A 14,464-nucleotide genomic window follows, 5' to 3' on the forward strand; every position below is an offset into this window, starting at 1 on the left:
ATTGCTTTGTGGAAATCAGTGTCTTCGTTCCACAATGGTGGGTGCATTAGACATACAGAAAGAGCAGAGGGAGAAAAACAAGGGAGTGGGGGCATTTCTGGTATAAACAGCACATCGGAGGAGTTCTTTCCGGAGGGGGCCAGGACAGCTGATCCTGCCCGTTGCTCTGGGAGGAAAGGCTCTGTGGGAAGGTGACGGGGCTGGGGTTAGGGGGTGACTTGAGGGGGCCCATGGAAAGGGATGGGGCAAGTGAAGGGGGCCCCTAAGGAAGGGGTTGGGGGAGGGGAAAATGAGGGGGATCTATGGAAAGGGAGGCAAATTTTGGGGGGAATCACCTATAGCATGTGGGAACCTATTGGAAGGGGGCGGGTCTCAGCACGTGGAGACCCTATGGAAGGGGGCGGGTCTCAATGGGGAGGTTGTCCTTGCCCCTCACAAAGATGGCGGCCCTTGAGGCAGGTTAGCAATTGTCCGGAAGTCCCGCGAGCCCTCCCAAAGATGGCGCCGAGCGATGCCACCAGTGCCCGGAAGTGTCGATGCCCCTCCCAAAGATGGCGGCGGCGGCGGCACCCATCGGACAAGTCACGGGGAAAGGGACGCTCCCGGCTTCGCGGGACGGACGGCGGCCGCTCAGGGTCGCGCCCAAGATGGCGGCGGCGGCGGGGCCTGGGCTGCCGCGGGGCACGGAGGCGGCGGCGGCGCTGTTCGAGGCGCACACGACGGCCGAGCTGCGCGAGGTGGAGCGGCGGCTGCGGGCGGGCATCGAGCAGAAGCGGGAGGAGCTGCGGCAGATGGTGGGGGAGCGCTACCGGGACCTCATCGAGGCGGCCGACACCATCGCCGAGATGCGCCTCAGCGCCGAGCACCTGCTGGGGGCGGTGCGGGGCCTGCAGCGCGGCGCGCCGGGGCCAAGGGGCGCCCGGGGGGAACCGGGGCCCCAGGTGAGCGAAGGGGGCGGGGCCCGGGGCCCCAGGTGAGCGAAGGGGGCGGGGCCCGGGGCCCCAGGTGAGCGAAGGGGGCGGGGCCCGGGGCCCCAGGTGAGCGAAGGGGGCGGGGCCCAGACAAGCCGTGGTCCGCCCAGCCTTTGCCAGGGACAGGCCCCCAGCCCGTGGCCGGGCAGTAGATGCCGGCTACACCCTAGTGTCGCCGTTGGAGTCCCACAAGGGCGGCGGTGTCCCTGCCCCAGAGCCCCTCATCCTTGTCAGCGGCCAGAGTTGTCTCTGTGAGACCCTGCCACGTCGCAGCGCTGCTCCGGCCTGGGAGCCCACAGCTCCCCATGCACCAGCTCTGCCTGTTTCTTCCTGCGAGCGTGGCTAGAACATCCTGTGAGAGCAGCTCCTGCGCTGGGCATGGCTGCTGGGGGCGCATTGCCAGTTTGCCCAAAGCCTGGGTTGCAGGACTGACTTCTGTACGGCTTTAGGCTGTTGGATGTCACGTCACAGAAACATGCAGGGACAAAGCTCAGTTAGCTTCTGAAGTTAGCAGAATTACTGCCATTGTTGTTCCCTTGGAAGTGTGATTGTACCCACAATCAGAGCCTCTCCTTTCATGCCCAGACTATGCTGCACTCGCAGGAGAAGTTCTATAGCACCGGAGCGCAGATCAAGCTGCTGCTTGAGATTCCAGAGAAGATCTGGAGTGCCATGGAGGCCTCTCAGTACTTACGTGCCACTCACTTGTACCTGCTCTGCTGCCATCTCCACAGCCTACTGCAGCTGGATTCCTCCAGCTCCCGTTACAGTCCCATCCTTGCACGCTTCCCCATCCTTGTACGACAAGTGGCAGCAGCCAGCCACTTCAGGTAAGCAGCTTGGTGGTGTTTGCAGCCCCACCAGAGCCAATTTGTAGATGCTGTCAGAACATTGCACTGCTGTAATATTGTAATCTACTTGAAGGCCCCATACAAACGTAGCCTGCGACCCTCTCTTTCTCCTAGGGGAAGTAGGGATTATTGTTCCACAGGCACAAGAGCTGAGAGACGAGTGAAGCAGCTTCACCTACTTTCTGTCTATTAAGACAAGGGCTGAACATAGCTCCCTCTATGCTTGTCAGGCATCACTCTTGAATGAGTCAGAAGGGATTGCTTAAAGTGAGCTGTTGCCTTCCCACTAGCAGACAAGCGTTTCCATCCCCTGAGCAACTCAAGATGTCAACATAAGCCCTTTGTTTGCAGGACAGTCCATTCCAGTTGGATGGCTGAATTAGCTTTGACACCTTTGCCAGTTTCCCGGCGGAGAGTTATTACTTTGAAAGGCGCAAAATGCGGTGTACTAGAGTAACAAGGTATAGTGTTAGCTTACCGAGCTGGCAGGATCATGGATTTGAAACCACCCTTTTAAGATTGCACTGTTCCATCTTATATTTTACCACTACTGGGGTAGGAAGGGTTGAGGAGTTCAGGTTCCAGGACTGAGCCGTACAATCAGGTGCCTTATAGGTGACTCCTGTTGATTGTATCCATGGATATAGAAAAGACTAGGAAGCATCTGTTTCCCATCTGTTCTATTTAGTCTCTTGCTCAGCTGGGGACACCTTCTTGCATTTCATGGGCAGGCAGGCTCTGCATCAGGCTGCTGCTCCAAAGCAAAGGGAGCCCAGCTGGCAGTGGAGGAAGGGAGGTGGAGAGAATCCAGCTACAGGGGATGGGGAGAGCAGCGAGTAACGCCGGCGGTGTGCGTGGAGAGGTGTAAGCAGGAGACAGGGCCTCAGGGGTATGGTTGTCCGCAATTAGAAAATTGGCAACCTTATTCAACACCTGGTGACTGCATCCGACTTGTTTCCTTATTAGATCCACCATACTGCATGAAAGCAAGTCACTGCTAAAATGCCAGGCTGTTTCTGACCAAGCAGTGGCAGAGGCCTTATGCTCCATCATGCTTTTGGAGGACAGCTCTCCGCGCCAAGCCCTGACAGACTTCCTGTTGGCCAGGAAGTCAGCTGTTCAGCAGCTTCTGAACCAGCCACATCACGGTCAGTACAACTGGCTTTGCTCCTGAACTAATGCGAACGGAAGCTCTAAAGTTTGTTTCCCCTCTCAAGGAAAGAGCAGAAACTGAGTGGAAGGAGGTTTGTCCTATTTGTAACCTCCATGGGAACTTTATTGCATTGAGTCAGGGCTAATGATAGCTAATTGTTTCCCTTGATCCTTTAAAACAGTAGTGGCCAAACAGGACAGCTTGGATAGGTACTTCTGTAGCTAACTGATCCATTGCAATAACTCTGCTTTGGCTGCATGTATTAGTTACCCCATGCTCAGTTGCTTATAGTAGGCCCATCTCTATTAACTGTGGGAGCAGATAGATCTACATGTAAGTGCCAGATACTAGCTAGCTTCACTGTAAAGGTTTCACTGTAACTATGCATCTGCCTTGGAAAAATGTTTGTCCTTTCTGATCAGCATTATTTTTATTATGGGACTGCTTTAATGAGGGAGGTTAGGGCTGCTGCCTCTATTAAGAAGAGATTTTTCTTTGTAGGTGCTGGTATAAAAGCTCAGGTGTGTGCATTGATGGAGTTGCTCACCACCACCCTGTACCAAGCTCATGCCCTGTTTTACACTCTGCCTGAAGGGGTGCCCTCAGATCCGTCCCTGCCCTGCAGCTTGCTCTTTTCAATGCTGGAGACCACAACAGGCCAAGATCCAGCAGGTGAGCAGCTGGCTCAGGCAACGAGGTTTGGGATTGGCTTGACTATTGAATGGCCATCTGTGCATGTTCCTCATATGGCTAGGGCTTAGCCAAGATCCCACCCCACTCATGCAGCACAATTCTTCTAGGTAAAGGCATCAAAGTTTTGAAAGAGGAGATGAAGCTGAGCAGCTGGTTCAAATATCTACCACTGTCCATTGTAGCGTTCCAGCCAACACTCCGAACCCTGGCACATCCAATCAGCCAGGACTACCTGAGAGACACTCTTCAGAAGTGGATTAACATGTGAGTGTATAGCGAGAGCTGCTTCTAAGGGATGGATTAGGACAGTACTTGTTCTATCACTGTATTCCTCCTCTAGTGAAAGGGAGCAAGGCGCCATCAGACACCACTAGAGCTGTCTGGCAGTGTCAAGTGCTTCTGAGGCACCTAAGCAGCTCAACAGCACTCCTTGGCCGGGGGTTGTAAAATGGAGCCCAGTCTGCTCACCTGCCTGTTACCCCCATAGAAGCATATCAAGACACACTTGTCCACCACAGAAATGCTGAGAGAGAGGATGATACAGACTAAAAGCTTCCTTGAAAGCCAGGTTGTTCAGTAAATCAATAAGGCAGCAGATTTTACACAGACCACTTCCCTGCAATATGATCTGCGTCTAGAGTTCCTGCAGCATTACAGAAAATAAAGTTCCCCAAACTCTTATTCAAATTAAAAAATGCCTCTTGGTGCTTACCTGAACTCTTCAGTTTTTCCTTCCTGAAGTAGTTCTCATTCCAGCATCTTTTCTTACTGCTATCCTGAACATTGAGAGAGAGAGCTGGCAGAGCCTACATTATCAAGGTCCCAGGCTCCACCCCTTTCCCAGCATGCCTTGCCAAGAGGAGAGTGAGAGTCAGGTCTCCCTTTCCCTATCTAGTGGCTCAGTGAGAGCCACGTGACTTTTCCCTCTACCTATGAAACCCATGGAAGTGTAATCAAATGGTAGCTATTGGGTGCAGTCTGAAACTGAAGTTTGAAGCCTTTGGTTGAGAGATGTTCCTATCCCCAAGCTTCTCCTTGCCTGGCTGCCCCATTTTATCCTCCAAAGAGCTCCTCTGTCAAGGGCCCATGTGTGCTGGGTTGGTTGGAGGGGAGTTGGAGAGTACAGTGCTCCCTGCCTGGGGTCCAGGACCCTGTAGGAGAGCATGATGTGCTGCTAGGAGTCCCTAGGGATGATTCAGGTTAACGTGGCCAGGAATGCAAGTGGCTGGATCACTGTGAGGTGGCAAGTAACTTCCTAGGTCACTTTCAGCCTTGCCAGGGGTCTCCTTGCTACATCCTTTCACTAAGCAATAAGAATCCCTTTGTAATCCAGCCTAGAACAGTAAAGTAAAAGTTCTCTGCTGCATTGTCTGGAGCTGTGATATGAGGGGATGGGATTAAAGTGAATATTGCTTTCAGGTGTAATGAAGATATCAGATCTGGGCTCGTCATTCTGCTGGGCTATGTGAAGAGCCTGAAAGGCCTAGCCGGCATCCGTGACGCTGTGTGGGAGCTGCTCACCAGTGAGTCCATGAGCCAGAACTGGGATACTGTGTGTCATCGACTCTTGGACAAGCCCATCTCCTTCTGGGAGGACTTGCTGCGGCAGCTCTTCTTGGGAAGATTACAGGTGAGATGCTGTCAGGGGCTTAGCCAGGCTGACTTTGGCAGTGTTTAAGGGCTGTCTGCTTCCCTAGCCTGACAGTCTCGGCAGAGAACAGGTCATAAGGAGCACACGTTAGCTGGGTGTGGGGGAGGCTGGTGATGCATGGGGAAGCTTGCAGAGCTGCTCCCCTTGTGGTACCGTCTGTGGCGAGAGGTCTTTGCTGTCCAGGGCTGTCCACAGTACCTTTCAGCAGCCATAGAGGCACGCTTAAAATGGGTGATGTGACAGCCACTGAGACCTGAGAAAGGAAATTTCTCTCTTCCAGACCCTGATGAAGGAAGGATTTGACTCCATCTCCAGCAGTTCGAAACAGCTTCTTATCTTAGCTCTACAGGAGCTTGAAGTCAAGTCCAGCACCTCTGCCCCCAGCAAGCACATCCAATTTGAACACAACATGGCTTTGTTTCTCTGGTCAGAGAGCCCCAGCGACATGCCTTCTGATGCTGCCTGGGTCAACGTTGCAAACCGCAGCCAATTTGCAAAGAGTGGCCTGTCCATGAAGGCCCAGGCTCTCACTCCCTGTGTGCAGAGCTTCTGTTCTGCCTTGGATTCCAAACTGAAGGCCAAAGTAGATGACCTTCTGTCCTACCTTCCCTCTGACTCTCCCACACCCAAGGAGATATTGGGCGTGCAGTCCAGGAACTCTGCTTTTGATAGATATGCTGATGCTGGCACGGTAGAAGAGCTGCTTCGTGATCACTGCATTACCTGCATCCAGTACGTCTTGGGCTGTGTTAGAGAAGAGCTGCAGAGTGCTGAGAACAAGCTGAAAGGACACACAGATGCTCTGAACGATGCCAAACTTAATGCCGTCCTCTTCATGGCAAGACTTTGTCAGTCACTAGGTGAACTGTGTCCTCACCTGAAGCAGTGCATTCTGGGTAAATCAGGCAGCACAGAGAATGTAATGAAGGAGACCCGGTCTTCGAAAAAGCTGGGGAAAGGGAAAGCCCAGGAGGTGAATCCCATGCAGGCCAAGTGGCAGGAAGTGAAAGAACAACTCCTGCAACAGAGTCTATTTGCATATCAGATTTGGAGCTCAGCTGTTATCAAAGTAAGTAGCCAGTTTTCTTTGGGCACACTCCTTTCCTATTTAGGTTTCTTCCACAGCCCCCGCTGCACGTGTAGCTTTCTAGTTCTTCAGAGACTTTCCATTCATTAGAACACTGCCAGTACTAGTGTTAGGGTCCCTGATCAATTTCCAATTAATATGGCTCTGAAATCATCACACTCTGAGCGGTCAGATCCCCTTGGTGTGATGCTCTTAAAGACAATTGGAAAAATACTTGGCCCACCTCAGTGAATCTGCTGAAGAGACTAAGTGAAAAACACCAGGGAGCTGTAAATAGACTGCCTGACCCCTAGCACCTGCATTGGGCTGTTACTGAATATGTCTGTCTGTTTTTCCCCTCTAGGTCCTGGTTCACAGTTTCACCAAAACTTTGTTGCTAGATAAAGCTGGCTCTATCTTAGCTACAGCCACCAACTGGGATGAAATTGAAATTCAGGAGGAAACAGAAATGGGAAGCAGCGTAACATCAAAGATCCGACTCCCTGTACAGGTGTGAGCAATGTTCTCCAGGCAAATGGAGGGGAATAATCTTTCAAGAGGCCAAAAGCCAGTAGTAGCATTAATGTCTACCACTGCTGTCTTCTTAAACAGTCACTTCACTATAAGAGGTTTCACTGAATTCACTCCTCTTATGGAATCTCCCTGCACTCAGGGTCACATATCCAAGTCCTAGGTAGCAACTTGAAGACCTTAGGACTTCTGCCAGAGAATATGCATGCAATGTTGTAGCTAGCTCAGTCTCAAGATACTATAGAGAAAGGGATCTTTTATTGAACCAACTTCTGTTGGTAAGAGACAAGGTTTTGCGCTTACACAGAGCTCTTCTTCAGCTCTGTCCTGCAGAAGGTGTATATAAATATGCAGTGAAGGATAAGCCCCAGCTAGCCCCTGGCCAGCAGTCCCTCTCTTACTAGAAGTGGTCCCTAAAGTCCATGTTGCTGACTTGGTGCTGTACCCAGAATGCTGTTGTTCATATAACACTGTCACTATATCACCTATATCCCAACTCTTTGGTTTTATTACAAATTATTTGCGGTACCTTTCATTGTGTGCTGGATAATGCTTAAGGAAAATAGTCCCTGCCCTGAGATGCTTCCTGATGTAGAGAAAAGGTCAGGGAAAGGGGAATTAAAATAGGCAGCTTATAATGTACAAATCAATAAGATTCCTTAAAGGCAGTGCAGCAGAAGTGAGTTTAAGACAAACTCAAAGGTGGACAAGGATGAACTGATTGGGTGCTGTAGGAAAGAAGGCAAGGAGGTGATTGTATAAATCTGACGAACAGGTGGATGAGATTGGGCAGCATTAGTGGAGCAGTTGGTACAGGAGTGGGTAAGTAGGGAAAGACAAAGCTATGTAGACTTTTGAAGGTGGTGACAAGCAGCTTAAACTTGATGCAATATTGGCTGGGAAGCCAGTCCAGGAGTTGAAGAAAGGGAGGAGTTACATGATCAGACAAGCAAGAAAGAGGAGTTTAGGAGCAGCATTTTGTATAGACTGAAGGGAGTGGATGTGTGAGAGAGAGAGAGAGAGAGAGAGAGAGATTGGGGTGAAGAGGGAAGATATTGCAGTAAGCAATGCAGGCTATAATGAGGCCTGAACAAGAGACTTGGCTGTGGTGGGGGAGAGCAAAGGACAGAAGTTTGAAGGAAGTAACATCATGATTTGGACTGGTTTGCAAGTGTGGGGTAAGGGAAAAGGAGTAGTAAAAATTTCCCCTCAGATTGTAAGCCTGAGGGAGTGGGAGGATGGTGTTGTGAACAGTGATAGAAAAAGAGGGAAGACAAGTTCAGTTTTTGTCTACATTCAATTTAAGATCTGTCTCAGTACAGTGATGGAAGCCAGATAAGTACTTATCTGAGCACCTTATAACCTTTTAATGCATTTAACTGCTTGATGCCTGAGAGGACCTCGGACAAGTTGAGATGTGGGATTGGATAGGAGACAGGCTAGTAGTAGAAAGAGATGTGAGTTATCAGCAATACAAAGAATGGCTGAAACAATAAAGGGAAAGAGCAAAGGGAGAGCCCTGGGGAAACCCCACAGCCAGGGGAAGAGCTGGCCCCACCAAAAAACAGAGAAGAAAACCAGGAGAGGACAGTATCTCAAAACCCTGCTGAGGATAAGATGTCGGGAAGGAGAGGTTGAGCTGCAGCTCTAGGATGAGGGTAGAGAAGAAACCCAGAGGTTTGGCCAGGAAGAGGTAACTGAAGACCAAAATGAGACCAGTTTCAGTAGAGTGGAAAAAAAGTAAAAGCCCATCTGGAAAGAACACCAGGAAGACCTAGAGGAGGGAAAATCAGTGCATTGGTTGTAGACTGCATATTTCCTGAGTTTAGAGTGGAGAGGCTGATAGCTGGAAAGGCAGATGGGGCTAACGGATGGTTTTGAATATAGTGAAGATCAGGACATCTTTCATGACAGGAAAGAGCCAGAGGGGGGGAAGTATATGTACAGGGTCAATAAGAGTAAGGAGGTAAGACAGGATGGGAGCACTGGGGCAGGGTTCTGTGAGGAGAGAAGGCAAGAGACCAAGGTTGGTGATGAGGAAGGAGGAGAGGATATCAGGAGAAACCCAGAATTCACCATAACCTCTATCATTCCCCTTGATAATGCCAACATCCCGTACAGAAAGGTCAGGAAATATCAGCTTTCATTGGTGTGTGGGGTGTCTTTCTTTCCCCCCCAACAGCCATCCTGGTATGTTCAATGCCTCCTCTTCAGCTTGTGTCAAGAAGTCAATCGGGTTGGAGGTCACGCTCTGCCAAAGCGTACCTTGCAGCTGCTGCTGAAGACCTGCCTGGCAGAAGTGCTGGCTGGCTATGAGAAGCTTGTTGAAGAGAAGCAGGAGAAGGTATGCAGCTGGGATTTATGGCTGTACTAAAAGGGGTCTGCATGTGCAGTCACTATTATAGTCCATCATTCCTGCTGATCAGGGAACCATAAAATTTCATCTCTGAGAAGTCCCCAGAAATATAAATATTTTATGGGGCATATTCCTGGACTGGGATCTAGCTCAATGTAACATCTCTACACTCCAGTGCCTCAGTTTCCCCACCTGCAGTTATCATCCAAGCTTTCCTTTCATGGGTTTTGAGACTGTAAAGTGCTGTAAGCCCTTGAGAGCCTAGGCAGGAAAGGGAAGTAGCTGCTTGCATACTCTAGTGACAATGCTCCAGTTCTTCCACCTGTCTGCCTGCATGGCCAGCAAAGGCCTTGGAAAGGGAAACAGAGCTTTGTAAGGCCCTACTTTCCCATTAGTATGATGCTAATAGACATGGCTGCAGTTCTAAGGGAGCCCTGGTGTTACTACAGTAATACAGACTAGACAGGAGATCTTCTGTGTATTCAGTTTCTTAAAAACTGAAGTGAATGCTTTCTTTGTCCAGTACATGCGTCAGAACATACTTACGTCTTTTCTTCTGCTCCGGGAGATACTTGGCATGACTGGCTTAGTCATTTCTTTTCCATGTTGTTTTGCTAACACGTCCAGAAGCCTTTGGAACTGTTAGGGCAAAGACGTTCATAGCACTTCACAACCAAGACAGTGTCTGCCCTAAGGAGCATACAATATGTGACGAGTGCATGTGGCATAGGATAGCTACCTGAACTGTTTGACTTAAGCCTGCTGCTTATTGGTCCAAGTATTTTGTTTTTTCTGTCTTCAGAAAACCTCTGGAAACAATTATTATAAAGAGAATGTTGAAACATACCCTTTTGCCTTCCTTACAGAAAGAAGGCACATTCCCAGTGACTCAGAACAGGGCGTTGCAGTTGCTCTATGATCTACGGTATTTGAATATAGTCCTAACTGCTAAGAGTGAGGAAGCAAAAACCAGCAGGAGCAAGCAGGACTCCAGGTACTGCGTACTGCCAGATTTCTAAGCCAAGCATGAGAGAGGCTCTTCAGTCCAGTTCTGACATCCTACTTCCTCACACACAATCACAACTTAAAGGCAGAAAGTGGCTCATTCAGCCTTGCTCTGTGACAGAAGCCACTTACAGAGAAGTTCTTCAAGGCAAGCTAGAAGCCTTGCAGGGCAGCAAATGGGGCACGGGTATGTCTACCACTACCCACCATGTTCCTGTCCCATGGATGGAAAGTGTCAAGCTCCAGCACCTTTTCACCAACTCTTAAGCGCAGTCTAAAAATGTCAGAGTGGGATGAGGGTGGAGTACTGGAGATGAGCCAGGCCGACCAGTCTCCTCTGTGGGGGTAGACCTGGTATCGCTAACATACCTCCAGAGAACTAGTCATGGAACTAGCCTTGAAGAATCTTTTTTAGAAATCACACACCTGCTTAGCAACAGGTTTGTGAAGCAGAGGAGTAGGGAGCACAAATCCCACTCAGACCCTTCAGAACAGATGGCTTACACTCTTAAGAGTGTTCCGTAAATAGGAATAGAAAAGCCTTCAGAATTACATTAAAGTACTTTCACCTCTTTCCTGCTGCAGTTAAGTGTTGACACAGTAGGAAGCTACCCAAATGCAAGTTTTTCCTCTGTCACAGTGGACTGGGGAAGCCTTGTGAAACTGAAAACTGCCGCTCCTCTGATTTGTGCCTCCTAGTTGTACTGAAGACATAGGTCAGGTGAGCGGGGAGCAGCTCAGTTTCATGAGGGACCACTGCAACAGCAATTTCCACTTGTCCCATCATAAGCATTTGTCCACCTTGTAATCTGTGTTTAAGACTTGTAATGGCATCTTTTTGGTCTTGTTGCAGGATTGAGAAGGTGACAGACTTCTTAGAAGCCAACATTGACCCATTTGACTTGGATGTTTTTACTCCACATTTAAATAGCAGCCTTAACCGCCTGGTGCAACGAACCTCTGTAAGTTCGGGGAAAGTAGTTCCCTGCAACAGAAGTAAATGGTGCAAAACCTCTTTGCTGCTTTATTCTACTGCAGTTGTCAGGCAGGTTGATCAGTTCCTCACGTTATGCAGTTCCAACAGCAGCTAACTCTTGGCCTGCGCTCAGCATTGCAGATGGGATATTTAAAGCCAGCTGGAGCGAGGCATAGCTTTCTGAGCGAGTTCTCTCTAGCATGATAGATGCGCACTCCTGCTCAGCTCTCTCCCTTTGTAATGAAAAGGAGAGTCATTAGAATCTGTGAAGTACGAACTACCACACAGACAGCCCAAAATTCTGCTACCATAGTAGCAGGCAGCGAGCTGAGGCGTGGTCTACACTAGGAACTTCTTGGTATAACTACATCACTGAGGGGTGTGGAGCCATGTAGTTAGTCCTGTTTTTCACATGAGGTTGTCTCCTATCAACCTAGCTACTGCCTCTAGGGGAGGTGGAGTACCTACCCCAACAGAGGCAGCTCTCCTTCTGCCAGAAGCTGGGAATGGGCCACTTGATAACCTCTTCTGTTCATTCCCTCAGGGAAACCTGGCATGGGCCACTGTCAGAAGACAGGACACTGGGCTAGATGGAGCTTTGGTCTGACCCAGTATGGCTGCTGTTATATTCTTAGATACTACCAATAAGTACTGCAGCTGTGCTCCTGCAGCCCTGTAAGTTAGACACGCCCTGACTAAAGGAAACATGCTTAAGAAGGTGAGGGAGACAAGTCAGACACCCTGAAATGCAAAAATTAAGCATGTTTGGGGAAAGGATTCATCATTAAAAACAACTGTGTGTATCTGAGAGCTTCTGTATGCAGGCAGGGCCTTCTTGTTACTTGAGCAGTTGCTGTGTTACAGAATCCTCAATCACCAGAATTAAAAATGGCACTTTTTTTCCTGTCTTCTAGGTCCTATTTGGCTTACTCACTGGGGCAGAGAATCAATATACCAATAGAAGCAATAATTTGAGCTCCCAGGAGCCTCACAATATCTTGCCATTAGCTTCTAGTCAAATCAGGTAACTTGCTCAGTGATGTAGAGATCACTTCTTTAGAAAGTGTCTTGAACTGATACTTCAGTATAACTGAATGCATTTCCTTATTTCTCTAAGATTTGGACTTCTACCGCTTAGTATGTCAAGCTCTCGAAAGACTAAATCTGCTGTTAAAAACACAGAAAATCAGACTCAGGTTGGTGAAGTTGTTATAAACCATCCTAATCTTCCCTACTGTCTTACCAGAGCAGGGAAGCAGCATTGTAAATAAGGGTTTTAGGCTTGCTGAGGATACTTAAAAAAAACAAAACAAAACCAAGAACTTGGTTCGGGGTGCTTGAGAAGAGAGAACAGGTTAAGCAAATATTTAAGCCACCAGTCCCTTGTAAGAGACAAGTACTTTTCAAACAGTCCCACATATGACTGCTTTTTTAAAATACTGTACAAATCCTAATCCTCAGATTAGTTTCGCAAGGAAGTAATCACCCCCACCCCTTTTGTTTTATTAACAGAAAACCTGATTAGCTCATTTTCCATAAGTGAGTTGCCAAAGGCCAAAAGCAAGTCCGGTAGCACAAAATTCCAGACCGCTAGCCCCCAGCTGACAGATCATGGCAGTGTAGTAGTGATTTAAGTTTATGCACTGAAGACTTAAAATTTAGCTTCTTCATCTGTATTTAAGGGAAGTAGTAAGGAATGTTAAGGGATGCTGTCTAACTATTTTATAAACTTCATTCCAGTTTGATGACCTGTACTCCTGAAGAAATCTTGCTTGGGTATTTAAGTTTGTATGCATTCTGAGTGGCTTGCTTCACCTCCAACAGCATTTAGTGTTGTCCAGTTACTCTGTATTAAATTTTATATTAAACTGTATACACTTAAACCATGGGGAATGGGTATCAATGTCTATCTAGGCAGGGTCCTGTGCCAAGGACTGGGAGAGCCAAGGAATACCTGGCTGCTCCAGGGAGTGGTATTCCTAAAAGTACTCATTCCTTTAAGTCATCCACGAACCTATACCTCAGTATGGTGTGTAGGGCATAGTCCTGACTGCTTTCATTTGTTTAAGATCCACTGCTCTTTTATAAGAGTAGAGACGTTTACCTAAATGGGAGCCAATCTATCACATTCTGCTACTACACGTAATTCAATGAGAGAACTTCTTGGCTTTAGTTGTTCCAAACAGCACACTTGTTTCAAAATATTCAACTTTTAAAAAAAAAGATTCTCTACCTCCTACCCCCAGGGTATCTAGTGTAGTTTAGAAACAGAGTGATGTGTCTTCCCTACCTGCCTGTGTGTTACTAGTCATGGCTGCAGTGATGCATGTGTATATATAGTTTCATAGAAAGCCCCTTTTCTCCAATCCCACTATACAGTGAATCATAAGATTGTGTAGAGTACTTAATCAAACTACTGTCTATGTATAAAGACAACAATGGTATTATCATTTCTAAAGCAAGAGAAATGGAGTAGCCACCTTCCCTTGGCTAGACAGTAAAACCAATCACATTAAGTGATTCTTACAAGTCTTAAGTAGTTAACAGCATACCAATCCAGTTGCACAGGGGAAGAGAGAAGCTCTACTATGCCAGAACCTAGAATTCCCTCTCCAATACTAGAAATGTAATGTAGACAAGGCTTAATAGGTGGAGTAATCCTGTACATGTAGCGGGAGAGGCAGGGGTTCAGGTTGGACTCAGTTACATACCGTTCCTGCTTTTCTTTCCTTACTGTGCCTCCCTGCAGCTAACTACTGGCTGGGTGTGGAATCAAAGTAAGAGGCAGTATAACAGTCACTGATTCTCTCATTTTAAAAAAACAGGTTCCACCTCCTTTGGTTGTAAGAGCAGAAGAGGAAACATTCCGCCCTGGTTCCTTGTTCAGACAGCTGGCAACGGAGGAGGAAGACACAACTGCACCATCCCTGTTCAAACTGGGTTGGCTCTCTAGCATGACCAAGTGATCTAATAAAAAGAAGAAACACTTAAGTTTGCCTATACATTCATTTCCACTCAGAACACACTATCCCAAGCCTGTACTGGCTAAACTGCACAGGATGAGTTACTAAGAAATTAAGACAACATGCTCTTATCCCTTTCCCCGAGCCACAGTATATATGTTATACTAGTGTTTAAACTAGAAGTAGGTTAAGATACTGCAGTGTGACTGATGCAAAAAATTAACAAAATGCACTTACTCTTCTCCCCC

The 14,464-nt window shown here is 48.1% G+C and overlaps 1 protein-coding gene across 2 annotated transcripts; it reads left to right on the top strand.

Moving 5' to 3' along the window:
• Positions 1-550: 550 nt before the first annotated feature.
• Positions 551-14,244, top strand: COG1 (component of oligomeric golgi complex 1). 2 transcript variants are annotated; one of them, XM_050920803.1, is made up of 14 exons: positions 551-941; positions 1,557-1,801; positions 2,789-2,970; positions 3,477-3,647; positions 3,776-3,932; positions 5,088-5,298; positions 5,600-6,388; positions 6,750-6,896; positions 9,099-9,260; positions 10,139-10,266; positions 11,131-11,239; positions 12,168-12,277; positions 12,371-12,449; positions 14,079-14,244. In XM_050920803.1, exons 1-14 carry the CDS (start codon positions 552-554, stop codon positions 14,217-14,219), a joined length of 3,021 nt encoding a protein of 1,006 aa, XP_050776760.1. In that variant the 5' UTR covers position 551; the 3' UTR covers positions 14,220-14,244. The 2 variants fall into 2 exon arrangements, with proteins under 2 accessions (XP_050776760.1, XP_050776759.1); XM_050920802.1 differs by lacking the exon at positions 551-941 and adding an exon at positions 12,994-13,029 and having other exon boundaries at positions 1,315-1,801.
• Positions 14,245-14,464: the final 220 nt, after the last annotated feature.

The sequence above is a fragment of the Gopherus flavomarginatus genome, chromosome 12 (genome assembly GCF_025201925.1).
Source record: "Gopherus flavomarginatus isolate rGopFla2 chromosome 12, rGopFla2.mat.asm, whole genome shotgun sequence".
Lineage (NCBI taxonomy): Eukaryota > Metazoa > Chordata > Testudines > Testudinidae > Gopherus > Gopherus flavomarginatus.